Here is a 17,862-nt window from a genome sequence, read left to right as displayed (position 1 = left end):
CCAAGCCCACCATCATTTCTTGCCCAGTTCCTCACAGGGGTAAATATCAGATATGCAGTCTTTGCTCCTTGCTGGACAGCTAGACACCCTGCACACTAGCCTTGATCCCCTTGCCCAAATGGTGAAATAAGGACTGTTGCAGCCAATGTACAGGGCTCTGACAATAAAACTGATTTCCTTTCTATCTCGTATATCAAGAGCTGAAAAAAATATATCCTGAAGAACACAAAAACTGGGGGAACTAAACGTTTTTTCTATTGTCTTTATTTTTTATCTTAAATTTTAATAGAAATTGAGACTGCTTAAATGCTTTATACATCAAGTCAATCATTATAAACGTGGTGTGACTGCCAGCTAAAATAGGAGCATTTGGCATCTGAAAAAGCTTCCCACCCCCTCAAAAGGTCTCTTTTCATGTTTCTGAGGAAATCAAACATTACAACAGAGACTTTCAAAACCTGTGTGAAAAATAAATGGTTAGCAACTTCAGCACATACATAATGAGAGAGCTCCAGATATCTGTAACTGGTTTGGTTTTGGACTGGTTTAATACAGCTACAGTGAGCTGACAAAAGTATGTTGGAGATTTAAATGGTTTCTGAGGATTTCTATAGTAGGCAGGAAACAATCATGATATTCAAAAGGCGCTATTCTAAACAAACAAATTGTTCCACTGTCACTGTTAGCTCCCTGCAAATTCTGTAAAGAGTTTTTGAATATTAGTGTAGAATCATATTTACATTATTTAATAGATTTCAGTATACAGCTGGAAGAATGCCTAACATATAGGAATCATACCTACCTTTATTAGAAAGAAAGTAAAGCAATCAAAAGACCATTCATTTCTTAGAGTGACTGCTCTGGAACTGGGCTGATATTCAGATACTATAGGAATTTGCAACTGATCTTCAAAATTAATAGGAAACATATATATATATAATGGATTCAAATTCACAGAGTGAATATAGCAAGTAAAACGGTTTGTTTTCTTAGGCATATAATAATAGCATTGCATCAAATATTGTCAGACTCTGTGAATATGAACAGAATTGTATGATCATTGATTGTTTATATACTACAGCACTGTAGAGTTGATATGAGTTAGTCTCTCCTTGCTGTAGGGAAATCTCCGGGACTGCATGCCACATCCACTCTGGATATCCTGTAGACCAATCTCCCATAATGATCAGATATGTAGTTTGATTACTATGTTATACAAAGGATCATTTCTCCTAAAAAATCATCTTAAAACAATGCACAAGGTATTCCTGAAAAAACACAGTCAGAGATTTCGCAGTCATCTTTTCATGCCTAGAAGCAAGATAAGATGTCACGCAACAGGCTCCTAGGAAAATCCAAGGTAATTCATCATTTCCTTTGTGAAATTATATTGTTGGGGTTTTTCTAAATATACATCACATTTTCCATCACATGCAATTCCAAGTTGGGTACATAAATTATTTGTTAAAAATTTTTTATTACTGCTATATACATAATCAGGAAAATTTTTGAAACTTTTGCTGCTTTTCAGGGTGTCATGCTTACGACCTGAGGAAACATGTAAGCTCTTTTCCTACCAAAAGGATCTACTAGCTACACCATTTTTATGAGATTCATTGTCTATTTATGAAGTCTGACTTAAATTGTGGAGGGCTGGTATTTTGTTTAGTTTGTAACAAGATGCACCAAGATCATACTATACAAATGGGAAATGCATTTACTTTAAGAATTTTTGGGGGGCCTGAAATAGTTTGTGCACTAAATAATTCTCAATTAAAGAATTTAGAATACCAAAATCTTATTTTTACCTTTAGGTAACCCCAAAACCAGCCATCTGGCTGGGATCCCTTTTTCAGTGCTAATTTATAAAAACTTTGTCCTCCCCCAGCTCTAACAGTCAGTTTTCTTAAGTGCATCCTACCACAAACCTGTGAATAGTTTAAGAAAAAAACATTATAAAATTGGTTGGACACCTGATTTCTTGGTTTTCTTTGGCTGTTTTTGTTTTGTTTGGTTTTTTTTTTTTAAGTTGCTAGACCTTTACATCCAAAAAACTTACAGTAATATTTGTACTTATCAACTGGAGTATACAAAATATTTGCCTTGTTGATGAAATATCCCTTTAGCACTACAAGCAATTAACATTTATAACTACAAGTTTTGCTAAAATAGAAGAATATCAGGAATCTACTTCTTCAGAAATAATCATTCTAACAACTAGAGACCAAATCCTGCCTTCCCATACAGTCATGCAATCATGTTCGTTAACTGTAGTAAGGGCAGAATTTAGCCCCAAACCACAATTTTTATCTAGATACATATATCTTCCTATAGAAAAAACAATCTATGTCTTATCACTGCTCTTCCCTTCTGAAGGGTAAATACTGATATTTGAAATACCTAAATTGTATTTACAGCTGTACAACACTGATGCCACATACTTGCAAAATATCACTTGTACTCTATAAACATGGAGTAACTTGTACAATTGGCTTAAAAACTTTTCTTAAAATAAAAAAAAAAAAAAAGCAGACAACCTTAGACATTTTCTTTGTCAAATTCACACACAAAATACATGGTAATATGACACGCAACATCATTCCACCCTCCAGATGCCACCATCTCCACACAGTCCTCCTCATCATAAGCATTGTTGGGCTCCCCACTGCGCCATTTGTTGAAGGTCTGCATGGGTGATCGGTCAGAGTAGACAAAATTTCCCTCTTTCTCTAGGTCGTTAATCCCAATGAAAACTCTGGTGAGCCCAGCTTGGTTGATGTACGAGGCGATCAGATTGTTGGCAGTCTCATCCTTGGGCATGCTCAGAGTCCCTCCTCTTCCATGGCAATATAGCTGGGCCTCCTTGTATCGTTTCTCTTCCTTCACCAGCAGATATATCTTATTATCTGTCTCACGCACACCAGCAACAGCTGCGGGGGAGGGCAGTGCTGAAAAGTGAGCACTCGCATTTCTATAAACCAAGTTACTGTACACCCCAAAATAGCTTCACAAATCAGATGCGGAACGGTGAAGCTCTCTACGAGCAATTACACCGGTAAAATGAGGCAACAAGAAAGGAAAATATTTATATAAAATTAACCTACCATTTTTTATGAATTTTAGTTCTGTTGTCAGCTGGGCCACTTGGATATCCATTTCACCAATAGCTTTCCTTAGCTGGCTGCACTCACAGGGGATGCCTGTGAAATGAAACAGACACAACAAAATCAAAAAGCTATTTAATTTCTATCATTTCAATAATTATCTAAACAATTTTATGAAAACACCCAGCCTGGAAGCCCTGGAGAGGGCCATCTTGCAAATAACAGACAGAAGCCTAGAGCCTTCACTACCCTGGACCATCATACGGTTCTCATGTGTGTCTGGGCTTACCCAGAACAGCTCAGTTCACTTCCCATGAAGCTTCAGCCCTGCATGACTAGTGTTAACATAAACACAGATATTCTCTGAAAAAAATAAACAAAACAGATTTTTCTTTTTAAATCAAAACGTTTGACAAAATTTCCAATTTTGAGTAAAATCATTCTCTTTAGTCTTCTCCAAAGACCATTTTTTCCACAGCAAAAATCTGCACAGCGCACTGTTTACCTGTTCCTCACAAGGAACATAATACAGGAGATCCAAAAGGCTAATGTTCCAACAATCTGATAAACATAATTACCTGCAAAATATAGTTCTGTACCTTTGAAAGTACAGAATTTACAGTACTTCTTCCAATAAAATAGGACAATAAAATACCATCTATTAACCCAAATTGATATTGGTTTGACAAAGATCATCTGAATGAGAATACTAAAAGGATAATTGTTACATCTATGAGCTGAAATCTCAAAACAAGGTTCAATTAGAGTTTCCAGTTCTGTGTGTAATTATTCAAATCTGCATTTGACTACCCAATTACTCAGTTTAGGTGTCTAAATCAGTCTAAGCACAGGGTATTTACACTGGAAAACCGTGCTTGATGACTATGTATATGGTACTCTAGCTCAAAAACTAGAGTGACAAATTATGTTCTTGTGAGAAAACTAACTGGTGCACATCTAGTGTACTCTGCCAGGGAGGGACAAACTGGGTAAAATCCTAATCTGCCACTTCTGTAAGGTTTACACTTCTTATGCCAGGCTTTCACCTTTTTCTCTGAAAGATCTCTATTCCTGGTAATCTACTGCTCCTCTAGCAATAATCCATGGAGCAGCAGGAGCTTCCAACCTATTCCTTTGTGTTGACTGGAAGCCAGAGTGGGATATGCATAGATGTCCCTTTGCACTGGTGATGAATGACAGAAAATTGCACTTCAGTTCACTCTAATCCTCCAGAGTGATCACACCTCTGGGGAGCTCTGAGACATTGTTTCAACAAATACACAAGTCCAGCAACTACTGCAGCTTCATAATTTTAAATAATTTTAAAATATTACAGTGAAATATTACAGTGCCTATACAAATATTTAATCTTCCATTATTTCTCCCAATATGTAAACAGACATGTATCTTTGGTGATGACGCATGCATCTTGTAAAATCCTCCACATACACAAGAGCTGTTATGGGTTACCTGGGTCACCATTAGGACCTGGTGGTCCTATGTCACCATTATCTCCTTTTTCACCTAAAGACATGAAAAATAAAATAAATTTAAGGCAGCTTTTTTGGTCAACAGTTCTTTTAGCACTTGTTTATTTTTTTCTCTAGTAACATTCAAATGTGGGAAGTAGAAATATGCCCAAGCAAAAATATTTTTCTGTTCTAGTTGTTCCACAACAAAGGCCAGTTAAAGCTATGAAACTTGAACACAAATGATATGTACCGATACCCATTTTTTGACACTCATGAACTTCACAGAACCAATAAATTCAGATTGAAAAGGGCTGGATATGCTATGCTGCTGCACAGATTCATAATCTAGATGCTTAAGTAAACATTGGTCCAAATGACTTAACCAAAGTTATATAGGAAGCCTATGGAGTAGGCAAGATTCTGGCTCTTAAAAGTCTGCCAAAATATAGTGCATCTTCCCATCTGCTTCTCTTAGCTGTCCACACTTGTGTGATGGTGCACGAAGTTCTTCATTCAGCCTTAAACCAGGGTTCTTGACCTTCTTTAAGGATAAATATACCTCTGCCAGAGAGAAAGGTAACTGGCTGAGAGACCTCAGTCATCTGGTTGACTACAGTGTGAGAAGCTCTGAGACTCGTTAACCATTTTTCAAGCCCTTGAACTTTTCTCAAACATAAATGGTCACAGATTTTTCATCTGAAACACAAATAGAGAAACAATTGAACTAAGCATACCTTTTGAACCAATAGGACCAATTTTTCCATGCCGTCCCATGCTGCCTTTCTGTCCTTTGTCCCCCATTTCTCCTATACATAACAGAAAGATGAAAGACACAAGGTAGCCATGTAGTCTGATTCATTCAGATTCTAGCATGCTTGCAATATCACTTTTTACAATGAGCAAAATCACACTATATACCCAATATTCATTGAACTTCAGAGGTCCAGCCCAGTCTTTGTGAAGAACTTACGTATAACCACCTAGACAGTGATTTAATATTTGCGATGCAATTGACATTAACAAGGCATGCGGGTGTAAATGAAAATGGATCTTGGTTGAGAGCCACTGGAAAAGCTTTTGCAAACTTCTCTCAGATGCTCATGCCAGAATTATGTTGAAAACTAAGGGGGGGGTTGCATTCAAACATGGATAAGTGGATTAAAACTAACACAGAGTTCAGAAGACCTAAAGGATCCAAGCAAAACTGACAGTTTCATCTAATACCGTAGTTCCACTGTAACTGAGAGCTGAATTTGGGCTTAATGTCTTGTTTATACAATATAAACACTATGGAAGCCATCAGATTCTCATTCTTTGCTCTTGCACTTGAAGATTACATTAGTGAAAAATTAAAATTAATGAAAATCTTACATAGACATATAAACACACATACATGCACATGTTCATACAAAGTCTGACTCAAACCAGCAATGTTGAATGTCACTAATTTTAAAGAGCTTTACAGAATATTTCAAAGTGCAGTTGTAGCAAAGGAACTGCTAAAAAATAATTTTCCTCAAGTGTGTTTTTACAAATAAAAGACAACTCTTCGCCTAATAAGAGCAACTGAAATTGTCAACAAATCTGCCTGAATCAGCCACTGTCACCTATCTGTGTCCGTGAGGCAAACCCAGAAATCTAATGTAAGACAGCTCGGTTCACTTACTTTGTCTGACTTTGACCTCTTTTCTACTTTCCTGTGTGATGTAAAGTGAATATTAGAATGGCTTCAGGAGAAACAGAATTTGTGCTGGAACAAGCAGTTTCTTTGCTATCGCTGTCTCCACAAACCAAGCTGAAGCACTGTTACTAATAAAATGCGTGCCACATTGATGTCATTATCTGAGCTCCTCCAGAGCTCGAAGAATAAAACAGATAAAACATGTCTGTTACATCATACGTTTTTGCTGGATGGCACTTCTCAAACATGATGAAAAATAATTATCTTAATGGTGTGAATATGAAAGAAGAACTTTAGCCCGTAATAGCAAAGTCTTATTCAACCCCATGTCTACAGAGCTCATCTACTAGCTGTATGGCTGTGTCATATGAGATAGGTTTCCCACTGCAGCACACAGTATTAATGGAGAGCGGGTATGGAGGCACTACAGGGATGAGAAGCCAAATGCCTTCTGAGGCTCTCATCCTGCAGAAATCCAAGGCCGAGAGTGCTTTTGAAAGTACTGATGCTATTTTTTCAATGATTGTTGAAAAGACTGTTTCTTTGCTCAAAGCAACATCTGTTATGCACTCTTTGGCTACACAGGACCAAGGAATCAATGAGACAAGTTAGGAGGAAAATCTACCACAGGGATCCAGCAACTGTGTAAATTTTCATAGATCAGACTCCATTGTGGATCTAGGACAACTGAAGATCTGTTGCACTCTTGTTCCTGTAACTGGACAGACAGTCACCTATTTCCTATATATGTTTTTAAAAGCTGGATAATTTTATGACCCATTTCATCATTACCTTTAGCTTAAAAGTGTAACAAGCAACAAATCTTAGAATATAAACTGACCACCACTGGGCTAATAAATGTCCTCTGTATTACTCCATGAAGTCTCAAGCAACTGTCACTTGATGGTATGAGTCAGGAGGAAATAATTTCCTCTGAGCTGAGAGAAGCCGAATGTGTATGGCTTGTTGGTCTAATTAATTACTGGCAAGTCCTACAATCAATAATTTTCCTTTGTTTCCAACAAGAATCAAATTCAGTCACTATTGGACATGGACTAAATTAGGAAATCTTACCAAAATTTTATCAAAAATATTTTTCTCTTATGCTATATATTCCTACTGGAAGAATGGAAGTAATCCTCTCGGCTAGCTGAAGATCTACCTTCTGGAATATAGATTCACTTCCAGAATAGATTCATGGCTTGCCTTAAAGATGCAATCTGTTGGGCTGTGCAGGTCATATAGGTACTGATGCTACCATTGGATATTTATTCAATATGGATAGTATATTGAGAGGATATTTACTTGAAAATCTCTAAAGTATCAGCTTGTAATGAGTTTATCAATTTGTTCTGAAAGTGACCTTTCTTACTTTGGATAACTGTGAATTGGGTTTACCATAACAGATTGTCAGATGCTTGAATGCTTTCTCTTTTCAGGCTGCTACACCTGAAATTAAATACACACAAAGACCTAATACATAAATAAAATACAAAATGACTTCACTTCCTTTCTCATCAATCCTGCCCAGAAAAAGAATTACTCCTCAGTAAGAGCCAGTAAAAGCTACGTGGTCTGCTAAGAAGTAACTGTGTTATCTCAGACAATGAAGACATACATTAAGTCTCCTGTGCTCATTAAAAGAACTGTTTGGATTTGGTTTTCTCTTACAGTGACTAACCTCTGCTTCTACTCCAGGGGCTTGCTTATTCTGCTGCTTCTGCAGAATAAATCACAAGGTTTCAAGAGAGACCCATCTCTGCCTTGAGGGTTTCAAAAGTTTTAATACCTTTTGTAAAGTCCTTTTTAGTATCCTTATGATTGCCAAAAATGCAGTCTAAAGAGTCTTAATGAAATCAGGAAGTGAGAGCCGGAAAGAAATGAGGACAATAAAAGAAATTAAGTCTCCATAGACCAAAAGCAGGAAATCTAACAGAAAGTTTGAATGGAGAATATGAAGCAAGACATCTATCATTTCTAAGATGAAGGTGGTATACACTGGAACCAATTACAGAAGTCTTAAAGGATTTTGGAAGGAACTGAAGAGAGGCAAATTCTAAATTATCTTCTTGGTGGCCTTTTCAGGCCCACAAACAAGAGAAGAAATAAAATACTGGAGATGAACGGTGGGCTGCACAACCAGTGAAAAAATTAGGGCTTTGGCTCTGTACAACAGTATAAATGGGGGCTTCATACAGGAACCTCTTCAGACAGGATTAATTGGAACAGACAAGAAGGTATAAAACTGCTTAAAAAAACACAAAAGTGTCACAAAGACAAATCCAGCAGAAACACAAATTCACCATGCCACAGATGAATTGAATGATGTCAAAGGGAAGAGAGCAGTAGTTTACTTCCCAAACTTGAGGACTTGAAAACAAATCAGTTAGAAATTCTTCATGGTTTGACATAGTAGACATCACAGACACCTACCTAACAATGAGAGAAGTGTACCAAGCCAGACCAAAGGCCTCTTGACACTAATGCCATCTTTGACAGCAATCTGCAGAGGATACTTAGAAAAAGAATGCAAGATATTGACCAAGATTACACTGTCTTCCCACAGTGTACCTCCTTAGTTTTGCAGCAATCAGTATCCCCAATGCAAATATCTAGCCTGACTTGAATGAGAACAGTATTTTTAAAGGATATAATGATATTATGGCGTGGTAATAATCTACATTCAGGACACTTTTTTAAACTATTGGCAACTGGAAATCGGAAAATTCGGAATACACCAGTAGACTATGGTACTGCTTTACCCTAAATAATCTGAATTATCCTCACCACTGAATGTTGGTGATTGGTTAAGGAACAGGGTTTACAACACAGTTACATCTTGTATGAACAAACAGTGGATAATCCCAGGTAGCATTTTTTGTAGTTGAGGCAAATTAATTTCACCCAGCATGAGCCACCTGAAAGTTAGGTTTTTAGTCTTAGATCTTTATCTAATCTCCCTTGGTAGGCAACGGAGAAAGAAACACTTCTCAGCTCTGATCCATCCCACTCATGTTAGACAGGTATCTTAATGGCAAAGTGAAATTTTAAAAGTTTTGCATAACAAACAGGGGAAAAATAAGAAGAAACTATTATCAATCCATACTGACTAGAAATAAGAAAGGCCAGAAAATTTGCAAAGGAAACTAAAGAAAAAATCCAATCTATAAATCAGCAGAAAAGTTTAAAGGATTTTAAAGTACATTCAAAGCAAAAGAAATGGAAATAGTAACGTCAATTTCTGAATGGGCAAGTTTATATTAAGATGCATACAAACATATAACTGCCCTTACAAAACACGTATCTTGTCACAACTATATTAACAACGTAATACCAAGCTTGTTCAGACCAGTGGTCCCTCTAGCCCAAGACTCTGATTCCCACAGTGGTAGCAGAAGGTGCAATACAGGGAGACCACGCAAGCCCAGCCACTATCTGCAGTCCATTGCAGATGGAGTCACTGAATCAGTCCCCCGGCAGTTTCTGTGAGTGCCTCTTAGCCCAGGTATGATGGAATCTGGTGATCCTGTAACCTCTATCATATCCTCCTCAGACTACTCTGTACAGATGTAGAAGTCTCAACCTGTCCCGTTTTTCCTTATGAGGCAGCTCCTTCATCTTATTCACATTTCTGCTGTCCCTCTCTGAGATCTCATGTCCTTCAAGAGAGACTGAGCATGTCAGGCTCTTATACAGAGCAAAATCAACTGCAAAAATGAGTTTCCTGTTTTGTTCTTTGTATCTTTTCTGATGATGGGCAGTGTTTTGTTGGCTTTGGGGCTGCTACTAATGACTTCAGAGCAGTTCTTGAGTTTTAAGTGACAGTTCTAATTTTTGGCATTGCATAATATATGGATTAAATTACGCATCGCTAATGTCCCTAGGCAATATGTTTATTTACACTGAAACCCATCTGCCATCTTTTTGTCCACTCAGTTTAGCATGGATTTTATCAAAATCCTATTGAGTTCAAGTGGAACTGGAAGACAATTTTGAACCAGATACCCACTTTGTGAATCCACAACTGTCAATGTCAGGACTTTTATATGGAATCCTGCCTGCAGCACTCCTTAGTGAGCAATAAATTAATGTAAAAGTTGACTCAGAAATGTAAAGGATTGATTGATTACATATTAATGAGCAATCAGTAATACTAAAATATAAATGAAGATATTATTACCTCTCTTTAGAATTTGATTATACAAATGACTGAGCACTCTGGCTCCAATCCAGTTAAATTAATGAGTCTTCTCTCCTACTTAAGAGGCTATGCCTGTACTAGTAAACTAAATGCCTGGGACTGTTCCCTGTCAGGGAGAACCAGGTGGCTGAGAACGGTACGCTCCACAATATTAAATTGTCTTACTCTTCAAGCCAGGATAATCACTTGCAAGCTGCTCATTGAGTTAGCTCCCTGAATGTGCTCAAGAATTGCCTGGGAAAATGTTAGCTGGCAAAAGCCAGTATCACTGTACTAACACTACAAAGGTAGAGACAGCTGAGTTTCAAGCAAGGCTAAGAATAGTATGTGACTCTGCTTCACATACCATTATAATTAAGTATAAATGAAGTGCATTGTATAAAGGCTGAAATTAAAATACTGAAATAATCTATTTTCAAATGGCTATGGGTCTAAGAAAATTAAAATGTGCTGAAGAACACAGTTTTGATGTGCTGTTGCTTTGATTATGCATTCCAATATTAAATTCACCCTCTCCTCCTTATTTTGGATTGCCATAAGCAGAATCCATGCTACTCTGTGAATATTCACAGTATCATATCGTTATTGAAATATCTGCGTGGACTTTGTATACATGGAAATTATGGCCTCACAGATTGGATCATGACTCAGTTAAATAATTAAGTTCACTCCCAACATGGGAGTGTGCAGTACAGCAATCAGTGCAAGTGGGAAATTTGTATCTATTAACTTCACACCCCAAAACTTGCACTGCAGTACACACTACTTTCATCTGCATCAGCCATTGTACTTGATCCAGTGCTCTATGCTTTACATAAGGCCAACACAGTTTTATATTCTGCTGACATGCTATGCATCATAATTGAACTATACAATTAATTAAAAGCAACGAGGAAAGTAAGTGGAACTTAACCTTAATCAGTGCCAAAACACATCAGGATGTCTGATGTCACCCTGAACCATCAGGACATTCAGAACCAGATTTATTTCAGGTAAGCATCAGAAAGTTTTAACATTTATTATTTTCTGAACTACCAACGTCTGAAAGTATCATGAAGAAAGGTTATGATAAAAATATTTGCAGCACTTTTTAATCTTGAGGTGTTCATTGCAGATCAAATATACCATAAAAAAAACCATTTCTTTTGTACGTTATTTATTCACTGATTATTGTATACCTAAGGACCTAAGGAATTCAGAGAAACTAGGCATATTTTCTTAGGATGAATTTACTTGAGAGACGAAACAAAGAAAGGGGGAAAAAAAAATACCGTGATTCTGATCACATAAATTAATATCAAAAGTAGAAAACTCTACAAATGTTGCAGAAGAATTAGTTTCTCCCTCATGTAAACAATCACTTACACAAATAAAAGAAAAATACAATTAAATTTAGCAGTTTCCATCAACAGAAGGAGCCAAATATTAGCCCAACAAGACAACAATTATCAGGCTTCAATAGAAACACTGGGGGTCAAACTTGTGTTAACACAGTGACTGCAGTTTAACAGGCTACTGCACAGAAACAGGGTGGTTGTGATCATCCATGTGTGCTCTTAGAAAGGGGAAAATGCAAAGCGAGGCAACAATTTTATCCATCTTTGATTATCTGCTAAGCTATGTGTGAAGTACCTGGATCACAGGTCTAAGCTTTACACCAACCCAGATTTTAAAATACTTGGCCAGCACTTTAAAGGACATCAGTTGTATATGGCCATCAAAAGATCAAAAACAAAGCAAGAAAGCAAAGCTAATAGCAGGTCACAAATGGATATCAGATAATCTGTCCAGCAAAAAGGTGATGAACTGGTCATTTCTGAGAACAACATCATGAACAAATTATCAAACTCCAAATGATACTCAGTTCTTACCCTTCCATAAATAAGATGAACAACCAAATATGAAAAACATGTCAGTGTGTTGGATACTTCAGTGTTAGCAGTTCACATGATTTTTCCCAATAATATTGTTATATTTTATTTTTGCCTCAAAGTTCCATCTTCTTGATAACAAACAGGAAAACCCTTGGGCTTCTGGAAGAGAATATACAGTTGAGGCACCCTCATTCAGCTTGGGAGTCTAAAAAGGTATTTATGCATGAATGTAACTTCAGGTCTGGGTACTACACACTGTCTGTAGAGGTTAACCAGAGACTGAAAGGTCAGGAGACTTAAAGGTTTTTCTAGGTCAAGGCTGAATATCTTTCTGTGTTCCTTCCATATGGTAGAAATTACATCTGTGAAGTCTGTTTGCTTTTCCAGTCAACACTGGGACACTCAGGAAATACACTGAATATAGCACCATGATGAAATCTGGCACCATATAGTCCAAATTGGTTTTAAGGTAAAAATTTATTTTTCTTTGAAGAAACATTTGTGGGAAGGAATTGATGAAGACAAATATCTACAAAGTGTACAGCACTAATGCAAGGATTAGTTAATTACAATATGTTTTAAACAGGAAAATGTAGACATTTCTTACTATGCCAAAAAACAGTTGTTTACCAAATATTTCAAGAAAATACACACATCAAGTAAATCTGGATTCACAGAGGAAAGCAGAAAAAATATTTTGCTGCAGAAGCAGTAAGAAATTTTGTCTGTTTAACCTGAAAGCACTGCCTGTAAAAGTACTGATATAGAATGCATTCATATTCAATTTTCTTTCATCTCTTTTCTGTTTCAAGTATGTTTTCCCTCAGTGAATTTTCAATTCAGTGTTTCTTGTTTCAGTTTCATCAGAATTTTGGACTTTTAGAGGTACGAAAAACTGGAAATTTATTGTTAGTATTAATCAAGCATTCCTTATGAGAATGATTTTTCAAATAAATGCAATTTCACAGTATAAAATATATAAATTGTTACATCATGGATTGGCCTGACTCAAAGAGAGTACTTCCACTTCTCAGATGGTCCAAAACATTTTGAATTAACAAAATGCCAACCTGCGGGATAGTGCAATGAGAGGCTCTCAAGCTACCCATGAGAAAGCAATATGACCAGGTGTCCATCTCAAACACTTGTACAAAACTGATCACAGTCTGAGAAACAAATGGAAGGAACCAAGAGTCCATTTAATGACAACAATCACCCAGGTATGATGGGACAGCCAGAACAATGGAAGTGCTGCAGTAGATGAATACTGGCTCTTCAGGAAGGACAGGCAGGGAAGACAAGGCAAGGGTTATGTTCTGCACAGTGGCACCTTGAATGCATGGAGCTTTGTGTCCTAACGGGTAACTGGTCTGTCAAAAGCATGTAAACAAGATTTAGAGAGGAGGGGCAGCAAATGGAACATCATGGTGGGCATTAATTACAGACTGTCTTGTCAAGAAGCGAAACCAGATGTGAAGAGTTCTTTTAACAACTGTAAGAAGCCCCATAATTGGAGAGTAGCTATTTCAGCATCTTCTGGGAAAGCAGCACCATAAAGAGTAATCAATCCAGAAAGTGCATCAGAGACAATTATCAAATGCAGGTACTGGGTTTCCAACTAGAGATGGTAGTCTTCCAGACCTGTTATTCACACACCTTCTGGCTGTGAATATGATAGTCAACAGCAGCCGTGGCTGTAGTCACCATGACTGCCTTCATGAGATGACAGCTTTCAAGATGCTGAGGGAAGTGAGGAAGGCAGAACAAAAGCCTTGGAATTTTGGACTTTGGCTTGTTCTAGGAACTCATAAGCAGGATCCTGCTGGAGGCGGCTATGAAGTGCAGAGGGACCCTGAAATGTCTTCTCAGTCTTAAGGAACAGTTTCCTTAAAGCATAAGAACTATCTATTGCAATGTGCAGGAAAATGAGCAGATATGGTAGAAGGCCATCTTGGCTGAACAGGGAGCTGTTGATTGAGACCAAATGCAGAAAGGAAGCTTGCAGGAGAGGGATACTGGGACAGGCTACCAAAGGGTACTATAGAAGTACTCCCGGGCATGCAGGTATGAAGTGAGGAAGGCCAAAGTTCAGCTGGAGTTGAACTCAGCTAGGTGTATGAAGGACAACATGAAAGACAGTACAGGTAAGGCAGCAGTAAAAAAAGAGGCCAAGGATAACATGGGCATTCTGCTCAGGAGGGAGGCAAACTAGTGACAAAGGACACAAGAAAGGCTAAGGTATTTAGTTCTTCATGTCTGGTAGCAAAGATTTGGGTAGGACATGCTACTAATGGTAGAGGACAATTGAATTAGGGATTACTTCACCTGGCCAAACATAGGCCTATGGTACTGGCCAGAAGGCATTCAAGGGTGCTGATAAAGCTATCTGATACTGTTGCAAGGCTGCCAAAATCTAATCAGCAGCTGATAATGAGTGCCATTCCTCAGGAACCAGTCCTTCATCAGTGCCAGGGAGGAAGAAGTGGAAGGATCCTCTGTGAGTCTGCAAGAAACCCCATGCTGGCAGGAGTGGTTAGTGGCTGGAGGGCAATTCTGCCAGTCAGGAGGAGCTCGACAAGCTGCAGGAGTGTCTTGACAGGAATATAATGAGTTCAGCCAGATGCTAAGTTCCTCACCTGAGATGAGTTGATGAAGGCTGGCCAGTGGCTGGCTAAAAAACTCCTTTGCAACCCTGAGATTTTTTGGCCCCCGTACAAGAGAAGCAAACTGGGGTCCAGCTGAGAAAGATGGTTTTATTTAGCTTGATGCAGAGAAAGGTAAGGAGAGGACCTAACCAGTCTTCCACCACCTACAAGTGGTTTGCTGAGAAAATGCAGCCTTCTCTTCTCAGAGACACAAAGCAAAAGGACAAGAGGCAACAAATGCAAGTCACAACAAGAAAATTTTCAGCTGGCCCTAAGGAAGAGGTCTTTCATGACGACATTGATCAAAAAGGATGTGGAATCTCCATCCTTAGAGATTTTCAAAAGTCTACTGGACAAGACCCTGAGAAACCTGATCTAAATTTGAAGTCTGCCCTGTTTCAAGCAGGAGATTGGACTAGATGAGCTCCTTATGACCTTTTAACCTAAATTATTCTGTGGGACTTTAACTTTTCATGCTGCATTACCTTGCAAGAGTTGAAATTTCAGTTTCCAATATTTTTTATGAGTTGTCCTTGAAGGGTACAGCTCCATAAGGGAAAGACACTGAACACATACACCCCTCATGGGAGTTATAAATTTTTCAATGCATTGTAGGGGGAAGAGCTCTAGCTATGGATTTTGGTCCCAGGGAAAACTGCAGGTATCAGACTCCCATAATTGCCCAAAAAACCTACATAACGACATAATGGATCATGCATCATCATAAGGAAGTATAAATTACCATTGTGATTGCTTTGAAAGGAAGCTTGTAAATTCAGTTCAGTAAAAACTAGCTTCATTGTTCTGATGATAGGAATGTCATATGTTTAATTTCAATATTGAAATAAAAGGGTTTCACTACTCCTAATGTGAATTTTTCAGATTGTGCACCTCCTGGAAAACTTATGAAAGTCAAATTTCCTCCTTGCTTCAGGAGAAAAACAAATGTGAAAAGACAGAATTTCTTTCAGTACAGAAATGTTACATTTCTGTCAGCTGTATAACTGAATACACTTGAGTACCATTCCTCTCAAGAGCTCAAAATTTTTGAACTACAATGCAAACAGCATTGCCACCATCCTTCCATAAATACTACTGAACTGTGATCCAAAAAATGTGGAATCACTCATGGCCATGTCTGCTTATTATGGCTGACTGCCTTCCCTCAATGGTTTTAATTAAGGTATTGTGAGTGTTCACATTTACAAACAAAAGAAAACAAGAAAATTGAGACTCGTGAGTTTTTCTCTCTGATCTAATATGAGGTTTTCATTTGCAGAAGGCAAATTATGAAGAAGACATTGTGATGCCTTTCTTCACAGAGATCTTTCTAAAAAATCAGGATTTTTTTTTTTTTTTCCAAAATGAATCTTTTTGACCAGAACACAATGGTTAGTCTACAAATGAGTACATATGGTTGTACTGCTTTTGGCTAGGATAGAGTTAATTTTCTTCATAGTAGCTACTATGGGCTATGTTTTGGATTTCTGCTGAGAACAGCGTTTAACACAGGGATGTTTTAGTTACTGCTGAGCAGTACTTACACAGCGCCAAGGCCTTTGCTGCTCCTCACCCCACCCCATCAGTGAGTGGGCTGGGGGTGCACAAGGAGCTGGGAGGGGGCACAGACGGGACAGCTGACCCCAACTGACCCAAGGGATATCCCACACCATATGGCATCCTGCTTAGCATATAAATCTGAGGGAAGAAGGAGAAAGGGGAGGACATTTAAAATTATGGTGTTTGTCTTCCCAAGTCACCACTATGTGTGACAGACCCCGGCTGTCCTGGGGATGGCTGAGCACCTGCTTGCCCATGGGAAGGGGTGAATGAATGCCTTGTTTTGATTTGCTTGTGAAGAAGCTTTTGCTTTACCTGTTAAACTATCTTTGTCTTAACCCATGAGTTTTCTCACTTTTACCCTTCAGATTCTCTCCCCCATCCTGCTGGAAGGGAGAGAGCGAGCGGCCGCGTGGGGCTGAGCTGCTGGCTCGGTTTAAACCACAATAACAGTGCACAAAAATGCCCAAGGATAATTTAGTCACCCAGCAAAGGGAGAGAAGATCCCCATCATCTCACAAGAAAAGGCAGCATTTCATCAGGAATGACTTTCAAAACATCTTTAACAAAATTACCTTTTTCTCCTGGAGGCCCAACTCTGCCTGGACGACCTGGAGCACCTTTCTCTCCCTTTTCTCCAGCCTCCCCTGTTGATACAAAAGGAAAAAATAAGAATAATAATAATAAACCAGGATTGTTTTCTGTTGGTGGCAGTGATGAGAGCACTATTCTCCCCAAATAAAATAAAAACCTACTATAATAAGAGGAGGAAAAAAATAAAAGCAGATGAAATCTGACCTAACAGCTTTACTTGATGTACCAAGAACAGTTTCCTGCAATTGACATAAACACCGACAAAACCAAAGCCAGTACATTACTGAATTCTTATACAATGGGTCTAGTTTTGTGGATATTACTCATATCATCAACCGCCAAAAAGCCCAACAGCGCTATTCACTCAAGCAGAAGCTTCAGAATTAGGCCCCAACTTAGCATATAAATTTCTGGGTCTGTGTTCACCAAACACTTCCTGAGTATCCGCTAAGGACATGCCTAAATCTCAGGTGAAAATGGCTTAACTATAACTCAAACTAAAAAAAAAAAAAAATTATACTACTTACAGAGGCCTATAGGAAGGCATTGCTATATCCATCATTTAGAGGATCACTTTTAAGCATGAAAAAGTATCTCCTAATCCATATTCTCAGTTATATACTGTGCCTTTTAGTCTCTGTGGTACAAACAACTGTGCATTGTACTTACCTGTACATGGCTCATGGTGCATTATTAAATTCAGCATATTTAAACATCAGTTTCCGTAAACA

At 38.1% G+C, this 17,862-nt stretch overlaps 1 protein-coding gene across 2 annotated transcripts in view; it reads right to left on the bottom strand.

The window, feature by feature from the left end:
* Nucleotides 1-535: 535 nt before the first annotated feature.
* COLEC11 (collectin subfamily member 11) overlaps nucleotides 536-17,862 on the bottom strand; it is a 46,478-nt gene continuing 29,151 nt past the window's right edge. The window contains exons 3-7 of one of the 2 annotated variants that reach the window (XM_042802940.1): nucleotides 17,113-17,184; nucleotides 5,311-5,382; nucleotides 4,575-4,628; nucleotides 3,105-3,200; nucleotides 536-2,948 (exon numbers count right to left, since the gene is read on the bottom strand). In XM_042802940.1, coding sequence (XP_042658874.1) covers nucleotides 2,539-2,948; nucleotides 3,105-3,200; nucleotides 4,575-4,628; nucleotides 5,311-5,382; nucleotides 17,113-17,184 — 704 coding nt within the window. In that variant the 3' untranslated portion in view covers nucleotides 536-2,538. The remainder of the gene's footprint in view (nucleotides 2,949-3,104; nucleotides 3,201-4,574; nucleotides 4,629-5,310; nucleotides 5,383-17,112; nucleotides 17,185-17,862) is intronic. The other variant, XM_042802941.1, reaches the window with a different exon arrangement.

The sequence above is a fragment of the Tyto alba genome, unplaced genomic scaffold (assembly GCF_018691265.1).
Source record: "Tyto alba isolate M040663 unplaced genomic scaffold, T.alba_DEE_v4.0 Super-Scaffold_40, whole genome shotgun sequence".
NCBI lineage: Eukaryota > Metazoa > Chordata > Aves > Strigiformes > Tytonidae > Tyto > Tyto alba.
This window is presented reverse-complemented; position numbering and strand designations above follow the sequence as displayed.